Here is an 18931-nt window from a genome sequence, read left to right on the forward strand (position 1 = left end):
CGCTGCGGTTCAAGGAATCTAGGCCGTCGCATCGATCTGCGGCGGCAAGGAAAAAAGTACGCCGACGCTCGTCGTCGCGGGATCAAGCCCACACTTTGGTGGAGATGAGGTTGGACGAAGTGTCACGGTCTGGTCATGCCCCTTTGCGTGTGTGAAGGTGCCCTCCCAAGTGCCCAAGGACCTTTTGGCAGCGAGTTGTGTCACCCAGAGCTGCGCAAAGAGCAATGTAGCGTTTTGTGGCTTGGAATAACGTTGTTTGCCGGGACACGAGACCTCGTGGTGTTTCCATGTAGTAGTTATCTTTTAGTCCTAGGTTTTCATTGGCTACTTACCTAGGTACTTACCTGAGTAAGTACCTAGGTACCTAAGGACCTAAATTCGAAGGGAGAGGAACCTCCCACCGATACGTGCTCGAGTACATGCACGTCAGGCTTGGTTCCGAGACGCCGCATGGGCAACTTCACGCAGCAACATCTCCAACGTGTCGTTTTCATGGCGCCATCACACGCGACAATGCCATGCTGCCAGCAGTCCCGGGGCCCAGGGTGAAGAACATGTCGGCAAAGGAGCCATTGCCTCTCGCCAGGATGACGGATCCCAGCTGCGGTCCCGTCTGTCAGAGTCGAGATGCTCCAGGAATAACCTCGGGCAGACACCAACGCAGCAATACGCACGCATGCCCTCGTACGGCGGCTTCCCTGTCCATGTCCAGGTCTGCGTCATCGAGAAGACTGCAGACTCGTACTTGGCCGTCGGGCTCCCTGTCATCCCGACCGGGTCAGTTGGGCCAAAAGACGGGCAGCCCATCGTTGTGCTTGCTGTCGCCGTGGATGAAATGTAGTGCGCATTCTTGGCAGCCGTGCTGGTGTCGTGAGTTCTTTTGACCCAAGGCCGGAAAACCTGTCTTCGTCGGCGGCACGGTCATGGTCAAAATTTGCTTTGGGGGCATCGCTTCGGTCGGCAAAAAGTGCCAGCAGAACAGACCGAGGGGGTTGTTGCTTTGTGCTTGGCACGCACGACTTCACTACGTGATCCTGTCACACTAAAAAATGGACGTGGCCCACGTCACACTTTTGTGTGTCGTAGCCTTGGTCGCCTCTGCGCGGAGGCGTGACGTGATGCCCAAGGCAGCGAGCACGAAAAGCCCTCAGGCGTCCGTCGGCTGAGCTGAGCTTGCGACGGAGAGCTGGTGTCGGGTGCAGCAAACGTGGCGCAGCCTCAAATCGAGGCGCCTGCATCGTGCACCGTACGCGCCCATGGCCATGCTGCCGTCTCTCCGTCATCTCATTCCAACGTTGGGCCAGTGTACCTGGGCGTCGAGTCTTCAGAAGAATCCACTCACATAGCGACGAGCAGTATTTCGCCGCTTCGACCGGGCTCGCGTCACCATCGATACCCTGGCGCTTGCGAGCGGAAAAGATGCCTTTCACGGTAACTTCCTCTGCAATCCCGCTCAACACGACGCTTGTCTTAAGTAGTTTCTGACGAGACGCGCAAGTCTTGCTTCGTGGGCATCTCTGCAACGCTGCATCGCAAGCAGCGCATGACGGTTGCTTTCGCCTTCCGCAACGCTGTCCACCTCGTAGACTTCCACGTCGCAGACCTTGAATTGGCTGGGGAAACGCCCATCACAGATGGCATCGTCGGCTGTCTAGAGTCATATGCGCGTGCTAAAAGTGCCAAAATCATCGCTGCCGGACTCCCCAGCCTGCTGGGCGACCGCTGCTCTACCTTGTGCCCGCGACTTTGGCTCGAGCTCGATGTCATCCCCTTTGTCATTCCCGAGGAGAATTGGACGGGCACACCATGGCGCGACAAGAATGTCGACGAACAAGCTGATTCAATGGCTCGAAGGTGCATCAGGTAGGCGTCGTTTAGGCTCTCTCCGGAAACAGCGGAAGGGAACTGGACTAAACTTCGGCAAAGATGCTTTAACCCGTCCATGACTCCCGCCCTCCAAATCGGTCGGCACAGCTCCGTGCAAGTCGACGCCGGAGGCAGTATTCGACTCTGCGGCCTCCAAGACTACCAAAGAACCTGTTCCGCTGCCTCGTGGCAGGCCTTGATGTTCTATGTCGACAAGCTGCGAGCTGCGGGAACGAGGATAGCCTTCTTCAGTGCCACGCCGCAAGGCGGTGGTGTCGCTCTGATGCGCCATGCACTGGTTCGTCTTTCACGGCTACTCTCCGTCGACGTCAAGTGGTATGGTGAGTTTCTCCGTCCCGTCCCTTCTCTCCTCGCTCTTCCTCGCCTTGCGCCTTGAGCAACGCGGCCCAGCTTCGTCTCAGACTAATCCCCTGTCTCGCCAGTCCCCAAGCCTCGACAGGCTGTTTTTCGCATAACCAAGAACATCCATAATATACTGCAGGGAGCTGCCCGCACCCAGGCCATCTCGGATGCAGACAAGTCTGCCATCATTGACTGGGTTACAGACAATGCGAAGCGTTACTGGCTTACTGATGGTGGACCGCTGTGCATGCCTGAGCAGGGCGGCGCTGATATCGTAGTCGTACGTCCTATTTTTTTTAAAACTTTATGCTTCGATCCTCAGCAAATATAGCTGCATCGCATCGATTTTCTGTTGCCTCAACACTGACCCCGTGAGTTTAGATTGACGACCCCCAAATGATCGGCTTGATACCGCTGATCAAGCACGTCTCACCGAAACGGCCTGTACTCTTCCGCTCCCACATCCAAATCCGCAGTGATCTCGTCGACTCCAATCAATCTCCACAAGCGGGCGTTTGGGAATTCATCTGGAACTTTGTCAAAAACGCAGATGCCTTCCTCAGCCATCCCGTTCCTACGTTTGTGCCTCGCACAGTGCCTCGAGACGTGGTTGCCCATCTTCCCGCGGCCACCGATTGGTGAGCGTCACGTTGACGGAGCAGGTCGCCATTACTGCGGTTCAGAACTCACTGCTGACAGATGGGACGGCAGGTTGGACGGCCTGAACAAGACGTTGAGCGCCCGGGATAGTCAGTACTACATGCAGGTTTTCAACGCAGAGTGTCATTTACACAACATGCCAGAGCTTGAATGGCCTGCCCGTGAGTCTGGCAGGCAAAAAGACCGTAGTTGATGGCTTTTAATTTGACCAATCTCAGGCAACTACGTCATCCAAATCTCACGCTTCGACCCGTCCAAGGGACTGCTCACCGTCATCGACTCGTACGGCGAGCTTCGGCGGCGACTCGATCGGTCGGATTTCGCGAGTCCACCTCAGCTCGTCATGTAGGTTTTCAACATGCGCAATCTCCAACTCACAATAGGGTGCACCGCAGAGACCCGACCAGTACGAAATGCTGACGGCTGATGCGACACGACAGATGTGGCAACCCTTCCGTCGACGACCCGGATGGCGTCGCGGCCTTCAATGAGACCGTTACGCATATCCAGCTGAAATACAGCCACTTGAAGAAGGACATCATCGTTGTCCGTCTCGAAGCCAATGACCAGCTCCTCAACGTGCTCATCAGGAACGCCCGCGTGGTGCTGCAGCTGTCCACCGCCGAGGGATTCGAGATCAAGGTCTCGGAAGCGCTGCATGCAGGACGCCCTGTGATCGGAACCTCGGTCGGCGGCATTCCCCTTCAAATCAGCCACGGCGTCAACGGCTATCTTGCTCGCGCGGGCGATTGGGACGCTGTGGCGAGCCACCTGACGGAGCTCTTCACCAATGCCGGCCTCTACAGTGCAATGTCGGCCGCGGCCGCAGCGGCAGCTGAAGCCGGGCAAGGCGGCGACCAGATAAGCACCGTCGGGAACGCGACTTCGTGGTACTTCCTGGCCTGGAAGTTCGTCGCAGATGGCGGGATGAAGGGCAACGGAAGACGGGTGAGCGACATGGCCAGGGAGGAACTGTACGCCAATGGTTGAGACCACGGCAGTCGTGCTTATTCGGCCGTCTGCATCGGTGGCAATCAGTACAACGACATCAAGGGTAGAACTTGTCTCTTCGCAGCGAACCTTGAAGCCTCGGCCGCCCATCGCCAAGCACCATACGTTGCTTGGCTTTTCTCCATTCAAGAAACCACGCTCTGGCACTGCACAGCGAACGCTGGCTGAGGATCACTACCAATATACTGTCTGCGTCAGATTGAAGCCCAAGACGGCCAGAGTCCTGCCCCGAGCAAGTCATTCTCAAACTCAACTGGTTCAATCTCCCAATCTACCTCGGCGCGTGGGGAAGGGACAGACTCATACTGACGGCAGTTGGACATGTTAGGTTGGAATAAATGAGAAACTTGAATCCGTTCCAGACATTGACAGACTCCATTCTCGGCCGCTTGTTGCCGGCGGCATTTCTTGCTGCCGTTCCTTCAGAGCGTATTGTCGGCTTCTTCGCAGAGGACGTCTCGCAACGTAGTATCCGCACCGGCCGCTCGCTGGCTCGTAGGACTCGTGAGGTGTTTCAAGAGTCTTATGTGCAGAAATTCTCGTCCTGACAGTTGATGAAGGTTTGCCGCTTGCGGCATCAGAGAGAAAAGCACTGAGATGTGAAAGGGAGGAAGAGATGCCTCTCCACCGCTTTGAAGCAGCACATAGTTATTACATGTGTGATTGTTTTGTGCCTAATGCGACGCTGTTGGTCGTGCGCCATGTTCTTCAGTCAAGAAACGCAAAACAATGTCACCGGTACTCGGCGTCGAAGTGGCCTGACAGCAACACGGTGCATTATTCAGATTTACACGGCTGGGCTACGGAGGGCTTGGGCCAACCTGGCGCCAACACAAGAGGAGTCACAATGTCCCGATCATAGAAGCCCGAGGACTTTACATTCAAACCCAGGAACTGGAGTCTCTAGTCGATTTGCTGTCTGTATTGCCCTAGTTCGATTGCCGCAAGCCCGGTACTCCTGACCTTGGTACATGCACACGAGGCTGAACGGGGGCGAAAACCACCAACGAAGCAGGTCCCGGGCCATCGCGTGCTGTATTGGAACACATTGCGGGTTATCTCCTGGGTCGCGGATATATCAGACCGTTTTGCAATGCCACTCGACGCGGTAGGTGAAACTTTGTTTCTCTTTTCAAATAGGCCGCCATCTCTGGATGGCAATCCAGATACCACCTAGAAGGCCTGTCACGAAGCCGCTTTGGTCTTTTTGATATGTCTTCTCCAAGCTTTGTCATACCACAGCGCTTCGTCCCTTGTCTTGTCATCGGGCCACGCCGTGTTGCAGCCGCACCCGGGTCCGGGGTGGCAGTCGATGTGCCAGACCAATCGTACCGCCTGGGATCAACATAAGTATAAACACGGTCTCGGGACGGAGTGCTTCGTAGGTCGTAACACTGTCATGCCCAATTCTGTCACGGGCTCTCATATCAAGGCCAATTTGAAGTCGTCGGGCTGGGCTCTCAAGATGTAAGATTTAAACAGATTACCCCAATCATCCCATCAACCACGGCGGATTGAAGCGGTGTGTGTTTCCGGCGTTTGCTATCAGCCTAGGCTTCCGAGTTCATGACGGTGGCGTGCGCGGACGGCAGTTAAAAAATACCCTGTAATCGTCTAGCTCTACTCCTGCTTCGTTTGCTCCCTCGTTTTGTATGGCGACACTAAGATTACACCGGCTGCTTCTGACCGGTCCCTATTGCGATTTCATGTCTACTACTACTTTGAGAACTAGACACCCCTCGTCATCCTTGACTTTGCCTGCCATCGCGAATGCCTTACTGATAAGGTCCATACCCTTGAATCGGTGCGTGACAAGCGAAGACAAATCCGGCATGCCGCAAGGACGATTTGCAAGGAGCTCGATGGCTTTTCCGTAGACATTAGCGTACCGGAAAACGCCCACGAGATCGACTTCGCGTAGTGCGGCCGCCGACATTGGCAGCGTGAGGATGGGGTTGCCCATGCCGATAATCATGACCTTGCCGCCGGGCTTTGTTGCCTGTGTCGTACTGTTAGCCCCGTTCGTGAAGGAGCAACAAGCGTTCAACCTACGTAAATGGACGTTTGAGTGCACGTTTCAACCCCGGTACACTCGTAGACAGCGGAAACTTCGCCGACGGCCTTGCCATTGACTTGGGTCTCTTTGATCTTGGCAGCTACATCCTGTGCGTAAGCCAATTTTTCTTCAATTGTCTGCGGGCGGGCCATCGGGACAACGAATCCCGCATCGGCATAGCCGTTAGCAACAGCAAAGTCGACTCGGTCTTTTTGGATATCTGCAATAACCACGGCAGCGGCCTTGTCGGCCTTGCTAACTGCTGCGGCAAGCAGCCCGACAGCACCGGCACCAAAGACCAGCACTGTTGAGCCAGCTGGTAGGTTGGCACGGTTTTGCGCGTGCATGGCAACGGAAAGTGGTTCAATGATTGCGCCTAGATCTAAAGAGAGCTGAGGCGGGAGTCTATACGAGTCGGAAAGGGATTTTTTAGAGAGAGAAAGAGAGAGTGAGAGGGAGAGAGAGACATGATCCAGGGCTCTTACTTGTGACACCAACGAGCAGGGTGGTTGATCTTTTCTTGCAGCGTGCCTTGCGCATGAGGAACGGCCTTTGCCGAGCTTCTAAACCTCATGCCCCTGCAGATGTTGTATCGGCCTTCTTTGCAATATTCACAGTTCTCACAGGGCAGACCAACTTCAAGCGCGACTCTGTCGTCAGGTGCAAGGTTTGTGACGTCGGATCCCACTGCGACCACTGTTCCGCTCGACTCGTGGCCGAGCGTCAGAGGCTCGGAAACGATGATGTCTCCATTCCGGTAATGGTTGAAATAGTGCAAATCCGAGCCGCAAAGGCCGGTAGACTGTACGGCAATCTGCACTTCGTCGGCCGCAGGAGCTGGCAGGTCGCGGGTTTCCTAGCGAGATTTACTCAGTATACGCGATGCTTCGGATAAGGAGCCGGGCAGGTCTTGTACAATGCGCAAGTCCTTCGCTCCGTGCAGGACAGAAGCTCTGACACTCTGCAAGGTCATATCTGATGCTCTTCCAGACCGGTCGAATCCAACGTGGCTCCAAATCTTTGGGGTCGGTGAATGTGGCGAGCAGCGAGCAGCAGGCGGCGAGGAAGCACGAAATCCAGAAACGCGGGGGAGATGACAACTGTGGTAGACGAGGTTCCACGAGACGACATCAGATATTAAATTGCCGTCAAGGATCTGACCTCGCGAGCCGAAACGCCGGGGGATGATGATTCAGCGTTTGCTGCATAGTCAAATCATTCGCCGACGACGTCTCAAGAAAGTTAAGATTGTCAATGTTCAATAGCCGGCGACGGGGCAAAACGGGGTTGAGGGCAGAGGGGGCGGCGGGACTGCGCCACAGGCACAAGTACTCCACTTCTGACACTCGGCCCCAGCCTCACGAGAGGGAGTAGCCGTAAATGGCAACACGCTCAACTCGAGGAAGGCGGGCAATCTAATCTCTGTACAGATATCGCCAATGTTGTTTGGGCTGGTTGTTTGGTGCCAATCTTCTGCCAGTTCTTTGCACTCATCGGTCTTCGTGCATCTAGCCGGAAGCCGGTTAGGCCAGTCGAGCCAAAGTCAATAGATCGCCAATCCGAGTTCCAAGGAAACACAATTTGCCTGTGCTTCCGCGACAAGCTTCCACGCCGCCGTCAATTATCACCCATCCGGTGCGACAATGAGCCTCACCTTTTCAGCATGTCGCCATTCGGCCCGGCAGCTGAAATTCCAGCCCTGCTGACTGGAGGATCACGTCCAGGTCAATCGGGAACAGCGCTTGTGGTCGGAGACTTCCATTCTTGCCCACCTACTCTCCTTCAAACCAAGCCTCACGAGCACACCAAGACCGTCTTGACGAAACAAAGTACGAAGAAGGTACTTTTACAAGGCCTCTGAACGTTGGATCGCGACATCACCATATCTGACATCGGTCATTGGCCGTCCAGACACTCCTCGGGAAGACTCGGCGTGTCACGCGGCCGGCTTGCTGCCTCGCGCAACTCGCTCCGTTTGCCGGGTTCCTGTTACTCAGGGCTATCTCAATACTCTTGGGTCTTGAACTGATGTTCAGCATAGGAAGGCAAGGCAGTTTGCTCCACTCACTTGTCAGCCAACATGCATCGTGCCCACCTAGATCGTTTGATCGCTCTTCAAAATTGAAAGCAAATCAGTCCTATAACCCCAGACTTGAGTCGCTCGCAGCTACTGGTTTTCGCTAAATCAGTCGGTGCCCTTGGTCAGGCAGTCGACAAATATGTCGCGTCATCAACGTACACTGGGGGCCTCTTTGGCAAATACCGCCATCTCGCCAGTTCCTGGAACGACTGTAACCACCTACACAGGCTCCACGGTGTCACTGCCTGTTGCACGACGGAAACAGAACACAGCGGCAGGTCTGATGCCATCGCTAATACAGCACCAAGGATGGGCCGCCGTCAAGGAGGGCAGCTTTATCACGGCTTGGAAAGACAGATACTTGGTCCTCTGCAGGGATTGGCTCGACTTTTGCAAGGCAGAAGGAGGCAAGTCCGTGTATACAATCTTGTTGAGCGAGGTCACTAGCATTGGCGGATACCCCAATGCTAGAAAGAAATTAAGAGAAAGTCCGGTGGCACGTCATCTAGCCCCGGAGAGAAGGTGGGTGAAGTGCGTATCTTACACGTCGAGAAAAACGGGGGATGAATTATACGGTTGGATTGACGTGATACATACGGCACGTCCAGGATTAGGGGGTGTGAGCAATCCCACCAACATCTCGCATGCTGTTCACGTTGGGTTCAATCCAGCTAGTAAGGAATTCGTAGGCCTGCCCCACGAATGGGTGCAGTTGTTGAGCGCGTCGGCAATAACGAAGGAAGATTACGCACGAAACCCGCAAGCCGTTATCGAAGCCATCGACTTCTACACTGACCTGACGAAAAAATCCGATCATCCCAAGGAGTATTTAGCCCTGTCACCAACTCGAGCTACCCGATTGTTCGAGGAACTGAACGAGGACTCTGACAAAGTCCTAACTACTCCCGCCCGAAATAATTAGGCTTCTCGTCCTCTGGAGAATGCACATAGCCCACATGGCCGACAAGTGAAGCTCACCTTCCAACAGCACGAACAAAAACGAGAGAGGAGCCAAGACAGAAGACCCGATTTACCTTTGAGGCATCTAGCTGTATCCCCGCTTGAAATCTCTAGCACGGCTACACCGAAGGGTGCGCAAGATACCCGGCCGTTGCGTCCAGCACCGTTGGCTCCAAAATTACGACGAGTACCTGCTCAGCCAGCTCGTCCTGCTGCTGAGCAGTCCGGCGCAAATACATTTGCAGAAAGGCTGGAGCCCGTACCAGCTGAGGTCCATTTTTCTTTTCTTTTCTTTTCTTTTCTTTTCTTTCAAAAATACACATGATTTAGCTGATTCGAAAATAGTTCAAGGTGCGCCTCTTTCGTATGAATACCAGCTTGGTGTATAGTGGTTGATGATAGATGAGGAGACAGTCATTCGGTGAAGAACGGGCGTGGCGCTTCCCCACCTCACTTGGACTCGGCATCGATCGATTCACCACTATCAACACTGCTCCTTCAGTAACTGACCAACAACTCACCGCTGGAGGTTGGAGGCGCTACCTAGTAGCTGAGCCAAACGATGCTCTGGGATAAATGCAATTGCTGAGGCAAAGGAGCGCACCCGCGAGCAAAACGAGTTCGACGACACAGACAGACTGACAGCAAGGAGGCGCGGAAACGCGGATCCATCTCATAACTGGCAATCAATCAAGATCAAAGCATCCAAGCCTGAAATGGTTCCGCCCAGTGAGGTACGGCTTTCAACAAAACTCGTCACGGACAGTGGCTAACCCTTCTAAACCCACAGCGTGGCCCTGGAGAGGAAGAAGTCCCCCATGTGCGCACGTATTTCTACGCCGGGGGGGAGTATGTGGAGGATGGCAAAGGCAACCATTTCCTGCACAACCAGATGTACGTGGAGAAGCTGGTGCCTGCCCGGGGGGTGACACAGGCGTGGCCGATCGTGTTGATGCACGGCAACTGCATGACTGGAGCGGTATGTTTGGTACGGTCGTTCTTTCGCGGCCGGCCAGCCTTGATACTTTTTGCCATGGCCGTCGACTAAGACGAGGCACCAGAACTTCCTCAACAAGCCCGACGGCGGGCGTGGCTGGGCATCCAACTTCCTGGAGCAAGGGTACGAGGTCTACATCCCGGACCAGCCGCTTCGCGCCCGCTCGGCATGGCATCCCGGCGACGGGGTGCCCTCGCCGGCGGCGTATCCTGCCGAACTCCTGCAGGACCGGTTCACGGCGCCCCGGGTGTCAAGGCAGTGGCCGCAGGCTGCGAGGCACACGCAGTGGCCGGGGACGGGCATGATGGGCGACGCCGTGTTCGACGCCCTCTACGCCTCCACGGTGCAGTTCGTCAGCAACGAGGCGTGCCAGCAAGCGGCTGCGCAGAGGGCGGGCGCGGCGCTGCTGGACAGGATCGGCAGACCGGCCGTCCTGCTCGGCCACAGCCAGGCGGGCGCGTATCCGCCGCTGATTGCCGACGCGCGGCCGCACCTCGTCCGGTCCATGGTCCTCCTAGAGCCAAGGGGGCCGCCGTTCCAGGAGGCCGTGTTCAGTCGGAGGAGGTCCAAGCTGTGGGGGATCTGGGACACGCCCATGACATACGAGCCCGCCGTGGGCGATCCGGACAGGGACCTTGTCAAGGTCACGCACGCGCCAGTCTCGCCGGGGCTGGCGGAGCGCGTGCTGCAGGCGGAGGATCCGCCGCCGAGGAAGCTGAAGAACTTGGTGCACAAGCCGATGCTGGTGGTGACGGCCGAGGCGTCGTACCATGCCGTGTATGACTACTGCACCGTCGAGTTCCTGCGGCAGGCGGGTTGTGACAAGGTTGAGCATCTGGAGCTGGCCGGCATTGGGATCCTCGGGAACGGGCACATGATGTTTCTGGAGAAGAACAGTGGCGAGATTCAGGGAGCTGTTGAGCAGTGGATTCAAAAAGCGGTGAAATAGCTGGACGCTATGAGCGACCGGGACAATTGTGTCACGAACCATGGCGCTGCCGCCGATGGTCACTGGTGGCGCTGGTGCTTGTTCTACGCGGTCCAAGGCCGGGTACTTTGTAACTATTTGTTGCTGTATCATGTATAAACTATGGACACTCACTATGGAAGACTGAGGCTTTCCACTTCCGGCTGAACAACTCCCGTCGAGGAATTGGCAGCGCCCCTTTGACGAATGAGTAATGGAATGATATCGTGTGGTGGCATTAATGTAATCGCCACACCAGCGTCCAGACGTTGCACATCTATCTATGGCAAGGTAGCTTTCTTCGTCATGTTATACGGCGGATGCTGTCGAAGAGTAACTTACAATGAATGGTTAGCTACAAATTCTGACGGAACAATAGTCGGGCGCATTTCCGGTTTGCTCATTACCCGCTCAATACCCATTACCCGCTGACCACACCACCACGCCGAGATCCTAGTCTGGCGGCCCGCGGCACTTGATCCGCAAAGGAGAGGGGGTCACAAGCGGCAACCATCGGCGTTTGCTCGACTCCTCCGCAAAGATGTCAATCATCACGTAGCCTCCTTCCCCCGCCTGCTTGGCCTCAGCATCGAGACACACACGAGACACGACACAAAAAAGAGTCGAGATGAGCGCCCCAATGTTCTCCCTCGAGGGCCAGACGGCCATGGTCACAGGCTGCACCCGGGGCATCGGACAAGCGGTGGCCATTGGCCTCGCCGAAGCAGGCGCCGACCTCGTCCTCGTCCAGGTAAAAGCCCAACGCAGCCCAGCACGAAGGGGGCGATGCTGATTCCGCGACGCAGCGAGACACCAGCGTCACGGCCACCAAGGAGGCGGTGGAAAAGCTGGGCCGCAAGGCGAGCATCTACACGGCCGACATGGCAGAGCCGCAGTCGGTCGCGGCGCTGACGCCCAAGGTCCTGGCCGACGGGCACGCGGTTCGCATCCTGGTGACGTGCGCCGGCATCCAGAGGAGACACGCCTGCGAGGAGTTCCCCGACAGCGACTTCAACGAGGTGTGCAACCCCTCCCCGCCCGCCCTCGATCCCTGACCCCCGATCCTTGACCCCTCCGGCGGCGGCGTCGTGCTGACCCGGCCTCGCGTTTCCGACCCCCAGGTGATGCAGGTCAACCTCAACGCCGTCTTCACGCTCTGCCGCGACGTGGGCGCGCACATGCTGGGCCTCGAGCCGTCGGCCACGACAGGCCGCCGCGGCAGCATCATCAACTTTGCGTCGCTGCTCACGTTCCAGGGCGGGCTGACGGTCCCCGCGTACGCGGCGTCCAAGGGCGCCGTCGGCCAGGTCACCAAGAGCTTCGCCAACGAATGGTCCTCGCGCGGCATCACCGTCAACGCCATCGCCCCCGGCTACATCGACACGGACATGAACGCGGCGCTGCTCAACAACCCCGAGCGCCTGGCGAGCATCAGCTCCCGCATCCCCGCCGGGCGATGGGGCCGCCCCGACGACTTCAAGGGCACCACGGTCTACCTGGCGAGCCGCGCGAGCGCCTACGTCAGCGGCCACACGCTGGTGGTCGACGGCGGCTGGATGGGGCGCTGAGGCACGAACCGAAGGCCATGCTTGTGCCCCGTAACAAGAGGAAGTCGAGGTCGAGCGGCCCAAGAGTCAAGACGGAGGGTCAACAGGTTCGGGTTCATGACGATTGCCGACTTTGCAACTCGCACAAATGAGCCATGATTTTGCACCACCTCTGTTAGAAGATATCCAGACGCGCTTGCGAGTTGCAACAGGGAAAAGAATAGAATTTCACTCCCAGCCCAACCCGACCCGAGCCGACCCACGAACCCCCGTGATCCGTACGCACCCACGCGACAAGACCCAAGCCGGCCGGCCATTCCGGAAGCAGCAAGCCATCCATCCTTCCAGCTCCTCCCTCGGGAACACTCGTCGGAGTCGGCCCCGATTCCCCATCCCCCATCTCGTGTCAGCAGCGTCCAGTGTCCCCCGTGCCCGCGTCCGTGTCCGTGTCCTCAACACGCGCTCGAGGTCGAGTTTGAGCGCGCCCTCACAACCCTCTTCTTGCCCAGCTTCCGGGCGCCCGAGGGATCCTTGACAATGGCGACCTTGCTGCGCTGCGAGCGTACAAAGCCGTTTGCCTGCATGTTTCTCGACAGCACTCTTGGATTGACCTCGTCAGCTTGCATGGTTCTTCTTCTCGTTTCTTTTTCCTTGCACGTCTCATCATCCTGTCGTTTGGGACGCCAAGGGCCCACGTGCACGTGCGCGTGGGCGAGACGAGACATACTCTGCCTGAAGGGCGGCGATGCGCATGCGCGCCAGGACGGGGTGAAGCTCGTCCATTCTGTGAAAGACCTCCCTCCCGAGTGATGAGTGATATCTGGCGAGCGAGATGGAAACCCACCGAGGCTAGTGTGACGAGGGATAGAAAAAGGGGCGAGAAAAGCCGCCGCAGCCGTGGAAGAGACTCACCGTCGCAGTCCGTGACAACGGCCAGAGCAGACGGGTGCCGTGGCCGGGGGACAATCGCCGTATTTAAGAGTAAGCACAAGCACGCCCGCCTGCCTAGACGGCCAAGTGACAAAGCACATGAGCAGGCTTGCAAGGACTTCAATTCCCTTGCCTCCCGCCTCCCGCCTCCCGCCTCCCGCCTCCCGTCCGGTCTGGCCTGCGTCTGGGGTGCAGGGCGCTACGACGGGCCTCGGCCGCGGGAGACTGGTGGTCGTCTGATGCGTCGATTCACATGCCAGCTGCGTCGTGGCCGCGCCAGTCCGCGCTGCGGAGTGCAGAGACGGGCGTCGCCCGGTGGGGTGGGGGCGAGGACCAAGGACCAGGACACGGACAAGGACAATAATAATAGGAGGCGGCTTGGCTCTTGGGCTGGGCAGAGTATCGAGTGAGCCGTTGCGGAGTGAGCCGTTGCGCAGGCTGCTTCGATGGCCAACTACACACGCACCACGTACTGCTGCGAACGGCTGCTCGGGGCCCGAGTCTTGGACAACAAGTTCGGCGGCGCCCGCAGACTACAAGGACGCACTGCTGCATGTGCCGGAGGCAGGACTGCGCTTTTGTCTTGAGCTGCAGATGCGTCGTCGCTTGGCGCATTGCGGGTTGAGCACGAGGTTCCATCCGTCTCGAGTCGTTTGACTCTCGACGCGGCGTGACTGGCCGAGACGGCGCCAAAACAGCTCGCCTGCATTGGCTCGTCGTCAATTGGGAACTCTGTTGCGACCGCGGCGCAGGACAGACCGGCGGCGGCGTGGCGGTCCGACTCGGTCAGCGTGGCGGCAAAGCCATCACAATGGGGCGTTGAATGCATTCCAAGCTTGAGTCGATCCATCCATTCGATAGATACAAGTGCCGAGTACGTATCGTGTCCATCTGTCCCATGCCGGCTAGCTACCCATCCAAATCATTCAACGCACTGCGCTGCGCGCTGCGCCCCAACCTTGTTCCATGCAGAATCTAGATTTTGCTACCTGCGCCGCATGAAAAAAAGAAAAAAAGCATCAGCCCCATGCATAAACTCGAGAGGGTAAAGGCGGGAAGAGGAAAAAATTAAAAGCCAGAAAAAAAAAACCCTTGTACATGGCAGGACGGGCCGAATTTCAATCGACAAATGTAGCCATCGGGCCAACGTGCTAGCAAACGCAAGGGCAGGTGTAGTCGTGAGGGCAAGACAAGCACGATGGGAGGCTTATTGAGATGTACTCTTGTTTCCCTGGTAGTAGTGCGCCATCTGCAAGCCGGCCCGTCTGAAACCGCACTTGACGTAAAAGCCTTCGTTGGCCTCGCTGCAGTCAAGGATACACTTGTAGCAGCCGACTTTTTCGGCGACGTAGTCGAGGGCCTGGATGAGTCGGAGGCCGAGTTTCTTGCCCTGCTGGTCTTTGGCAACGGCAATGTCTTCGATGTGACCGACCGCGCCGAGGCTGTGGATGCTATGCACATGGTCAGCAGATGGATTCGGGCCCCGGGGCGTTGCGTTTGAGCCTCCGTCACGGGTGCCGCGGCGTCGCTGGGCGTGGACGCGGGCATGGGCACGTACAACTTGCGCTCGACTATCAGAGCACCTGTGGCGACGACCGACTTTGTCCCGTCTGTCCGGTTGGTGTCCTCGATGACGATGATGTAGTAGCCGCCTTGCTGGCTCATCTGCCTGAACTGCTCCTCAAATGCCTCCTTGGTGACGTCGCCCACCGTCGTCAGCACCCGCAGACACTCGAGGAAGCCCGTGTCAAAGTCGCCCGGTCGAAGGGCGCGCAGCTGGTAGCCCTCGGGGAGCTTTTCAGACACGTCGGGCGAGATGAGCTTGGACGAGAAGAGATCCTCGTCGGAGGCCATGGTGATTTCGATGGTCGGATGAGGCATATGGGCTTTGAGGAGCGTCGAGCGTTGGAGCTGGATTTGGTGGCGCACAGACGGGGAACAAAGCTGATTGGCGTCAACGGCGCAGCCAGAGGCAGCGGTGAGGTTTTATTATCTTAACGAGCGGCGGTGGTCGAGCGGTCGATGTGGACTGAAGTGAAGAAACGAGCGTCAAAGGGTGCAGTTGTGCAAAAGAGGGGCAAGGCGGGATGCAAAAGTCGAGGGCGGATGGGGGTTGTTGGGATGGGATGGGATGTTGAGGCGCAAGTCCATGCATCACCGCTGATGGCATCCGAGACACCAACAGAACAGACCAACGGCCGACCGCATCTGGTTGACCGGTGGTCGGGCCGGTGTGGAGAGTCAGAGCATCCGAGTTGATGCGTGTGATTGGCTCGTTCTCGCTGCCGGACGCCTGGAAAAGAGAACATTGCTCTGTGTTAGCAGTACTTCCAGAGTGGCGCCGTCGTCAGACTCAGGAGTCAGGGGCACGTATGGCTGGTTCTGCGCCATTCCATTGTTTGGGCCCGAGATGTTTGCGGCCGCCCACACCCGGGGCAACGAAGAAACAAAGCCCGGAGAATTGCTCACCGACTGCGGAAAACATGCCGCAGAGCGATGCTTCACGGCCGAACCACCAGTGCCAATTGAGCAGCCGGCATGGACGTCAATTGCCTGTGGAGGCTACTGGCCTCTGAGCCTTGGCACATGCAGGCTAGCGGCTCGTGTTTATTGTTGGAAACATTGAACTGTTGACATGATAAGACCCTAAAGGTCTGGAAGCCCATAAATCGCCTTCTCCGTCCATCCATCCGCCATGGTATCATTCATCTGCCGACATCGTCACAGGTTGTCCTGTAGCAATGATTCCGCCTGATGAAGGGATTGTTCATGAGAAGGCAGGAACGTTGCTCTGGTGTGTCCTATTTCTCCTGCAAAGGGGTACCACAGCGATCCAAGAGAAGAGACCAATAGTTAGATGTGCTTTGGCTGCCCGCGCGGCTACGACGAAATGAATACGTCCCGTCTTCGCAAGCGTGCGCACTGCCAATCCTCGTTCCCCAATCCAGAGAAGGAGGAACATATTCGAGTTCATACTCACTGTATTTCACACGACGCAGCATCGGTCCGCTATCATAAGATATGAGTGAGAAATCTGGCCCCTTTTTTTTCTTCTTTCACTTTTACTCACCTCAGACTGAACTGCTTTCAGAACCCCCTTGACATTGGCAACCCTCTTGGAACCCCTCGATTCCGTTTAATCTCTCCACGTCGGCGAGTGACACGACCAACAAGCCGGAGTAGCTTTCCGGCCGTCGTAGAGAAACTTTGTGTACATGTCAATAGACCAGAGGAGAAGTAAATGGGAAATGAAGTGATTGGCACATATGGACATGCCAGCCGAGGAGACTGATTTTATATCTCTCCAAGATTCTCATGTCCCTGTAGCTGAGGACGTAGATCTTACCGCCTTGCAGCCATGCCTGAGCGGTAAGTGAAACCCAGGAGCTTGTTGTTGGCAGTCCTTCAGCTCCCGCATCTTCAAATCGAATGGCAGAGCTCGCCCACGAATGCCAGCACATGTGTACGAAGCTTGCATCACGACGAGCCTGTGCAGCGGCCCACGGACATTCGTTCTGTTTGAAAATTCGTTGCAGGCATGCAACGGCCGTTGATAGCGCGCTTGCCATGTCGGAGGTCAAGTTTTTTCCCTTCATCATCACCTCTATGCACGCAATACCGTGTGTGGATGAATGCTTTGTGACGAGCTAGCCGCCTCGCCCACAAGCTTGGCTGGCCGACTACGGCGCGTCGTCGGCCGGAGCCACGCACGCTTCCATCTCACGGGTTTCACCTCATTGATGATTCGCGCCTTCTCGAAGAGGAAGGGCTACCGGGATATAATCCTCATCATCTCTACCCAGTTCGACTTTGCCAAGTTTTCAATGACATATTTTAGACAGTCGCAAAGCTAGGCTACGGGTCCTCCTCTACCATATGGCTAGCTCGTGATCTTCAGTGAGTGGCATGCGGGGAGCACAACATATAGCGCGTGTGATTGACCCTGCAGAGCAGAGATCATCGATGTGTCGCCCTCAAGATGTATATTCACAATACCGTTCAACACCGAGAACTGCCCTTCTATGAACAGCTAAACAACGTCCTGCCAAGCCAACAAACATGCTGGTGCGGGAAACAGTGGGAAGCTTCTGGGCTCTTCCAAGGTCAATGGTCCACATGGCACTCACACTGCCCTGGTACTTCAAGCCTCTCAGATGAGTTTGCGTGACATGGATACGGTTTTCATGAAGAGTCGTGGATTCGATGAAAATTTCGTCAAAAGCGCTGTCAAGGAGCTTCTACAAGCTCTTGATTTCTTACATGCTCAAGTCCAAGTTGTGCACACGGGTAATGCAGCCGTCATTCATGTAGACATTTGGAGCTTCGGGCTCACGGCATGTCGTGCGCACATTCCTGAGAGTTTCATGAAGCATGCATGCTCACTAATGGTTAGTAGTTACTAGGCGTGGGATCTCTTGGAGGGTAGAACATTATTCAGCGCTATGAAACAGGATGGTAGCTTTTCAGATGGGGTGCATTTCTCGGAACTTATAGCCGCCCTTGGGGCCCCCCCTTAGAGACTTGTTAGATCGTCACCGCAAGAGAGCACGTAAATACTGGGACGAGAACGGTACGTTGAATTGCGATTCGTTGTTTATCAGGCTGCTGGCTAAGGATGTATCCTCTCGTGCAGGGCATTGGGGAGGCTTTGTTCCTATCCCATCCGAGAAGACCTTGTTGGGCGAGGCAGAGACGAAGCTCGAGGACAAGACGAAGTTTCTGCAGTTCATCCGGAGAGCCCTTACTTATGCGACCCACGGCAAAAGAACTGATGACGGACCCTTGGCTGCAAGAGGAGGTGTGACGATTTGCACGTACAAAAGCTGGTGCAGTCTCGTCTGTAGACGGTGGAAAATTGCAATGGGGAAACAAGGCACAAACCGAGGGCTTGGAAAAGAAGTGGCGCCCATTGTTGACGTCGACCTCGCCAAAGCAGCGCGTTGTAGAGTTAGAGTTCCACCTGGCGCTTGTTCTTGGGCGGAGACAGAATGGGACAATGTGACAACGTGCAAGAAACAATCACATGCAAGTACTCTCTTTGTCCCCCCTCGCCGGCAACCCCCACCTGGAAGTACAGCCAAGCGACTTTCTCCCAGGAACCACGGTGACCTTGGGACCTGAAGGCTCAGAAGTTAGATCAGACCCCAAAACAAACGCATCGACGTTGAAGCGCCGCCAGAGCCAAACCAGACATGGACCGACCCAACAAATCCACCCGCGCACTCGTCCATCAACGTCTCCTTCATTCCCAACGGAACAATACGGCTCCCCTAGCTCGCCCTCTGCCCGTCGCGACTGAGCACGACTAAAATATCGCCACGTCCCGCCCTATGCAACACGGCGGCTGCGTTTCCCTGACCATCTGTTGTCCTGGCCTCCATTCGCCTCCAACCTGACATCATTCGCACGTCGCCTTTGCCACGGTCGAGTACTGACACGTCTCTTCTTATCATGCGCTCAACGCCCATGTCGAGTCCACTTTTTGCGACACGTT

General features: G+C 56.5%; 6 protein-coding genes across 6 annotated transcripts; 3 read left to right on the forward strand and 3 right to left on the reverse strand.

Annotated features, from left to right (window-relative positions):
* Positions 1–1419: 1419 nt before the first annotated feature.
* MAM_01202 (clock-controlled protein-9 protein) lies at positions 1420–3879 on the forward strand (the record flags this gene model as incomplete). The annotated part of the gene is made up of 8 exons (XM_040820001.1): positions 1420–1431; positions 1499–1863; positions 1927–2207; positions 2310–2509; positions 2611–2867; positions 2941–3050; positions 3108–3234; positions 3330–3879. The coding sequence occupies 8 exons, from the start codon at positions 1420–1422 to the stop codon at positions 3877–3879; spliced, it is 1902 nt and encodes a 633-aa protein (XP_040681489.1).
* A 1714-nt stretch (positions 3880–5593) lies between these two features.
* MAM_01203 (sorbitol dehydrogenase) lies at positions 5594–6929 on the reverse strand (the record flags this gene model as incomplete). Its single annotated transcript, XM_040820002.1, has 4 exons — positions 5594–5899; positions 5953–6361; positions 6442–6812; positions 6873–6929. The coding sequence occupies 4 exons, from the start codon at positions 6927–6929 to the stop codon at positions 5594–5596; spliced, it is 1143 nt and encodes a 380-aa protein (XP_040681490.1).
* A 2783-nt stretch (positions 6930–9712) lies between these two features.
* Positions 9713–10942, forward strand: MAM_01204 (uncharacterized protein; the record flags this gene model as incomplete). Its single annotated transcript, XM_040820003.1, has 3 exons — positions 9713–9730; positions 9787–9975; positions 10058–10942. The coding sequence occupies 3 exons, from the start codon at positions 9713–9715 to the stop codon at positions 10940–10942; spliced, it is 1092 nt and encodes a 363-aa protein (XP_040681491.1).
* A 646-nt stretch (positions 10943–11588) lies between these two features.
* MAM_01205 (2-deoxy-D-gluconate 3-dehydrogenase) lies at positions 11589–12528 on the forward strand (the record flags this gene model as incomplete). The annotated part of the gene is made up of 3 exons (XM_040820004.1): positions 11589–11711; positions 11767–11979; positions 12082–12528. 3 exons carry the CDS (start codon positions 11589–11591, stop codon positions 12526–12528), a joined length of 783 nt encoding a protein of 260 aa, XP_040681492.1.
* A 431-nt stretch (positions 12529–12959) lies between these two features.
* MAM_01206 (uncharacterized protein) lies at positions 12960–13290 on the reverse strand (the record flags this gene model as incomplete). The annotated part of the gene is made up of 2 exons (XM_040820005.1): positions 12960–13107; positions 13235–13290. 2 exons carry the CDS (start codon positions 13288–13290, stop codon positions 12960–12962), a joined length of 204 nt encoding a protein of 67 aa, XP_040681493.1.
* Positions 13291–14644: 1354 nt separating this feature from the next.
* Positions 14645–15291, reverse strand: MAM_01207 (glucosamine 6-phosphate N-acetyltransferase; the record flags this gene model as incomplete). The annotated part of the gene is made up of 2 exons (XM_040820006.1): positions 14645–14888; positions 14996–15291. The coding sequence occupies 2 exons, from the start codon at positions 15289–15291 to the stop codon at positions 14645–14647; spliced, it is 540 nt and encodes a 179-aa protein (XP_040681494.1).
* Positions 15292–18931: the final 3640 nt, after the last annotated feature.

The sequence above is a fragment of the Metarhizium album genome, assembly GCF_000804445.1.
Source record: "Metarhizium album ARSEF 1941 chromosome Unknown scaffold_2, whole genome shotgun sequence".
Taxonomy (NCBI): domain Eukaryota; kingdom Fungi; phylum Ascomycota; class Sordariomycetes; order Hypocreales; family Clavicipitaceae; genus Metarhizium; species Metarhizium album.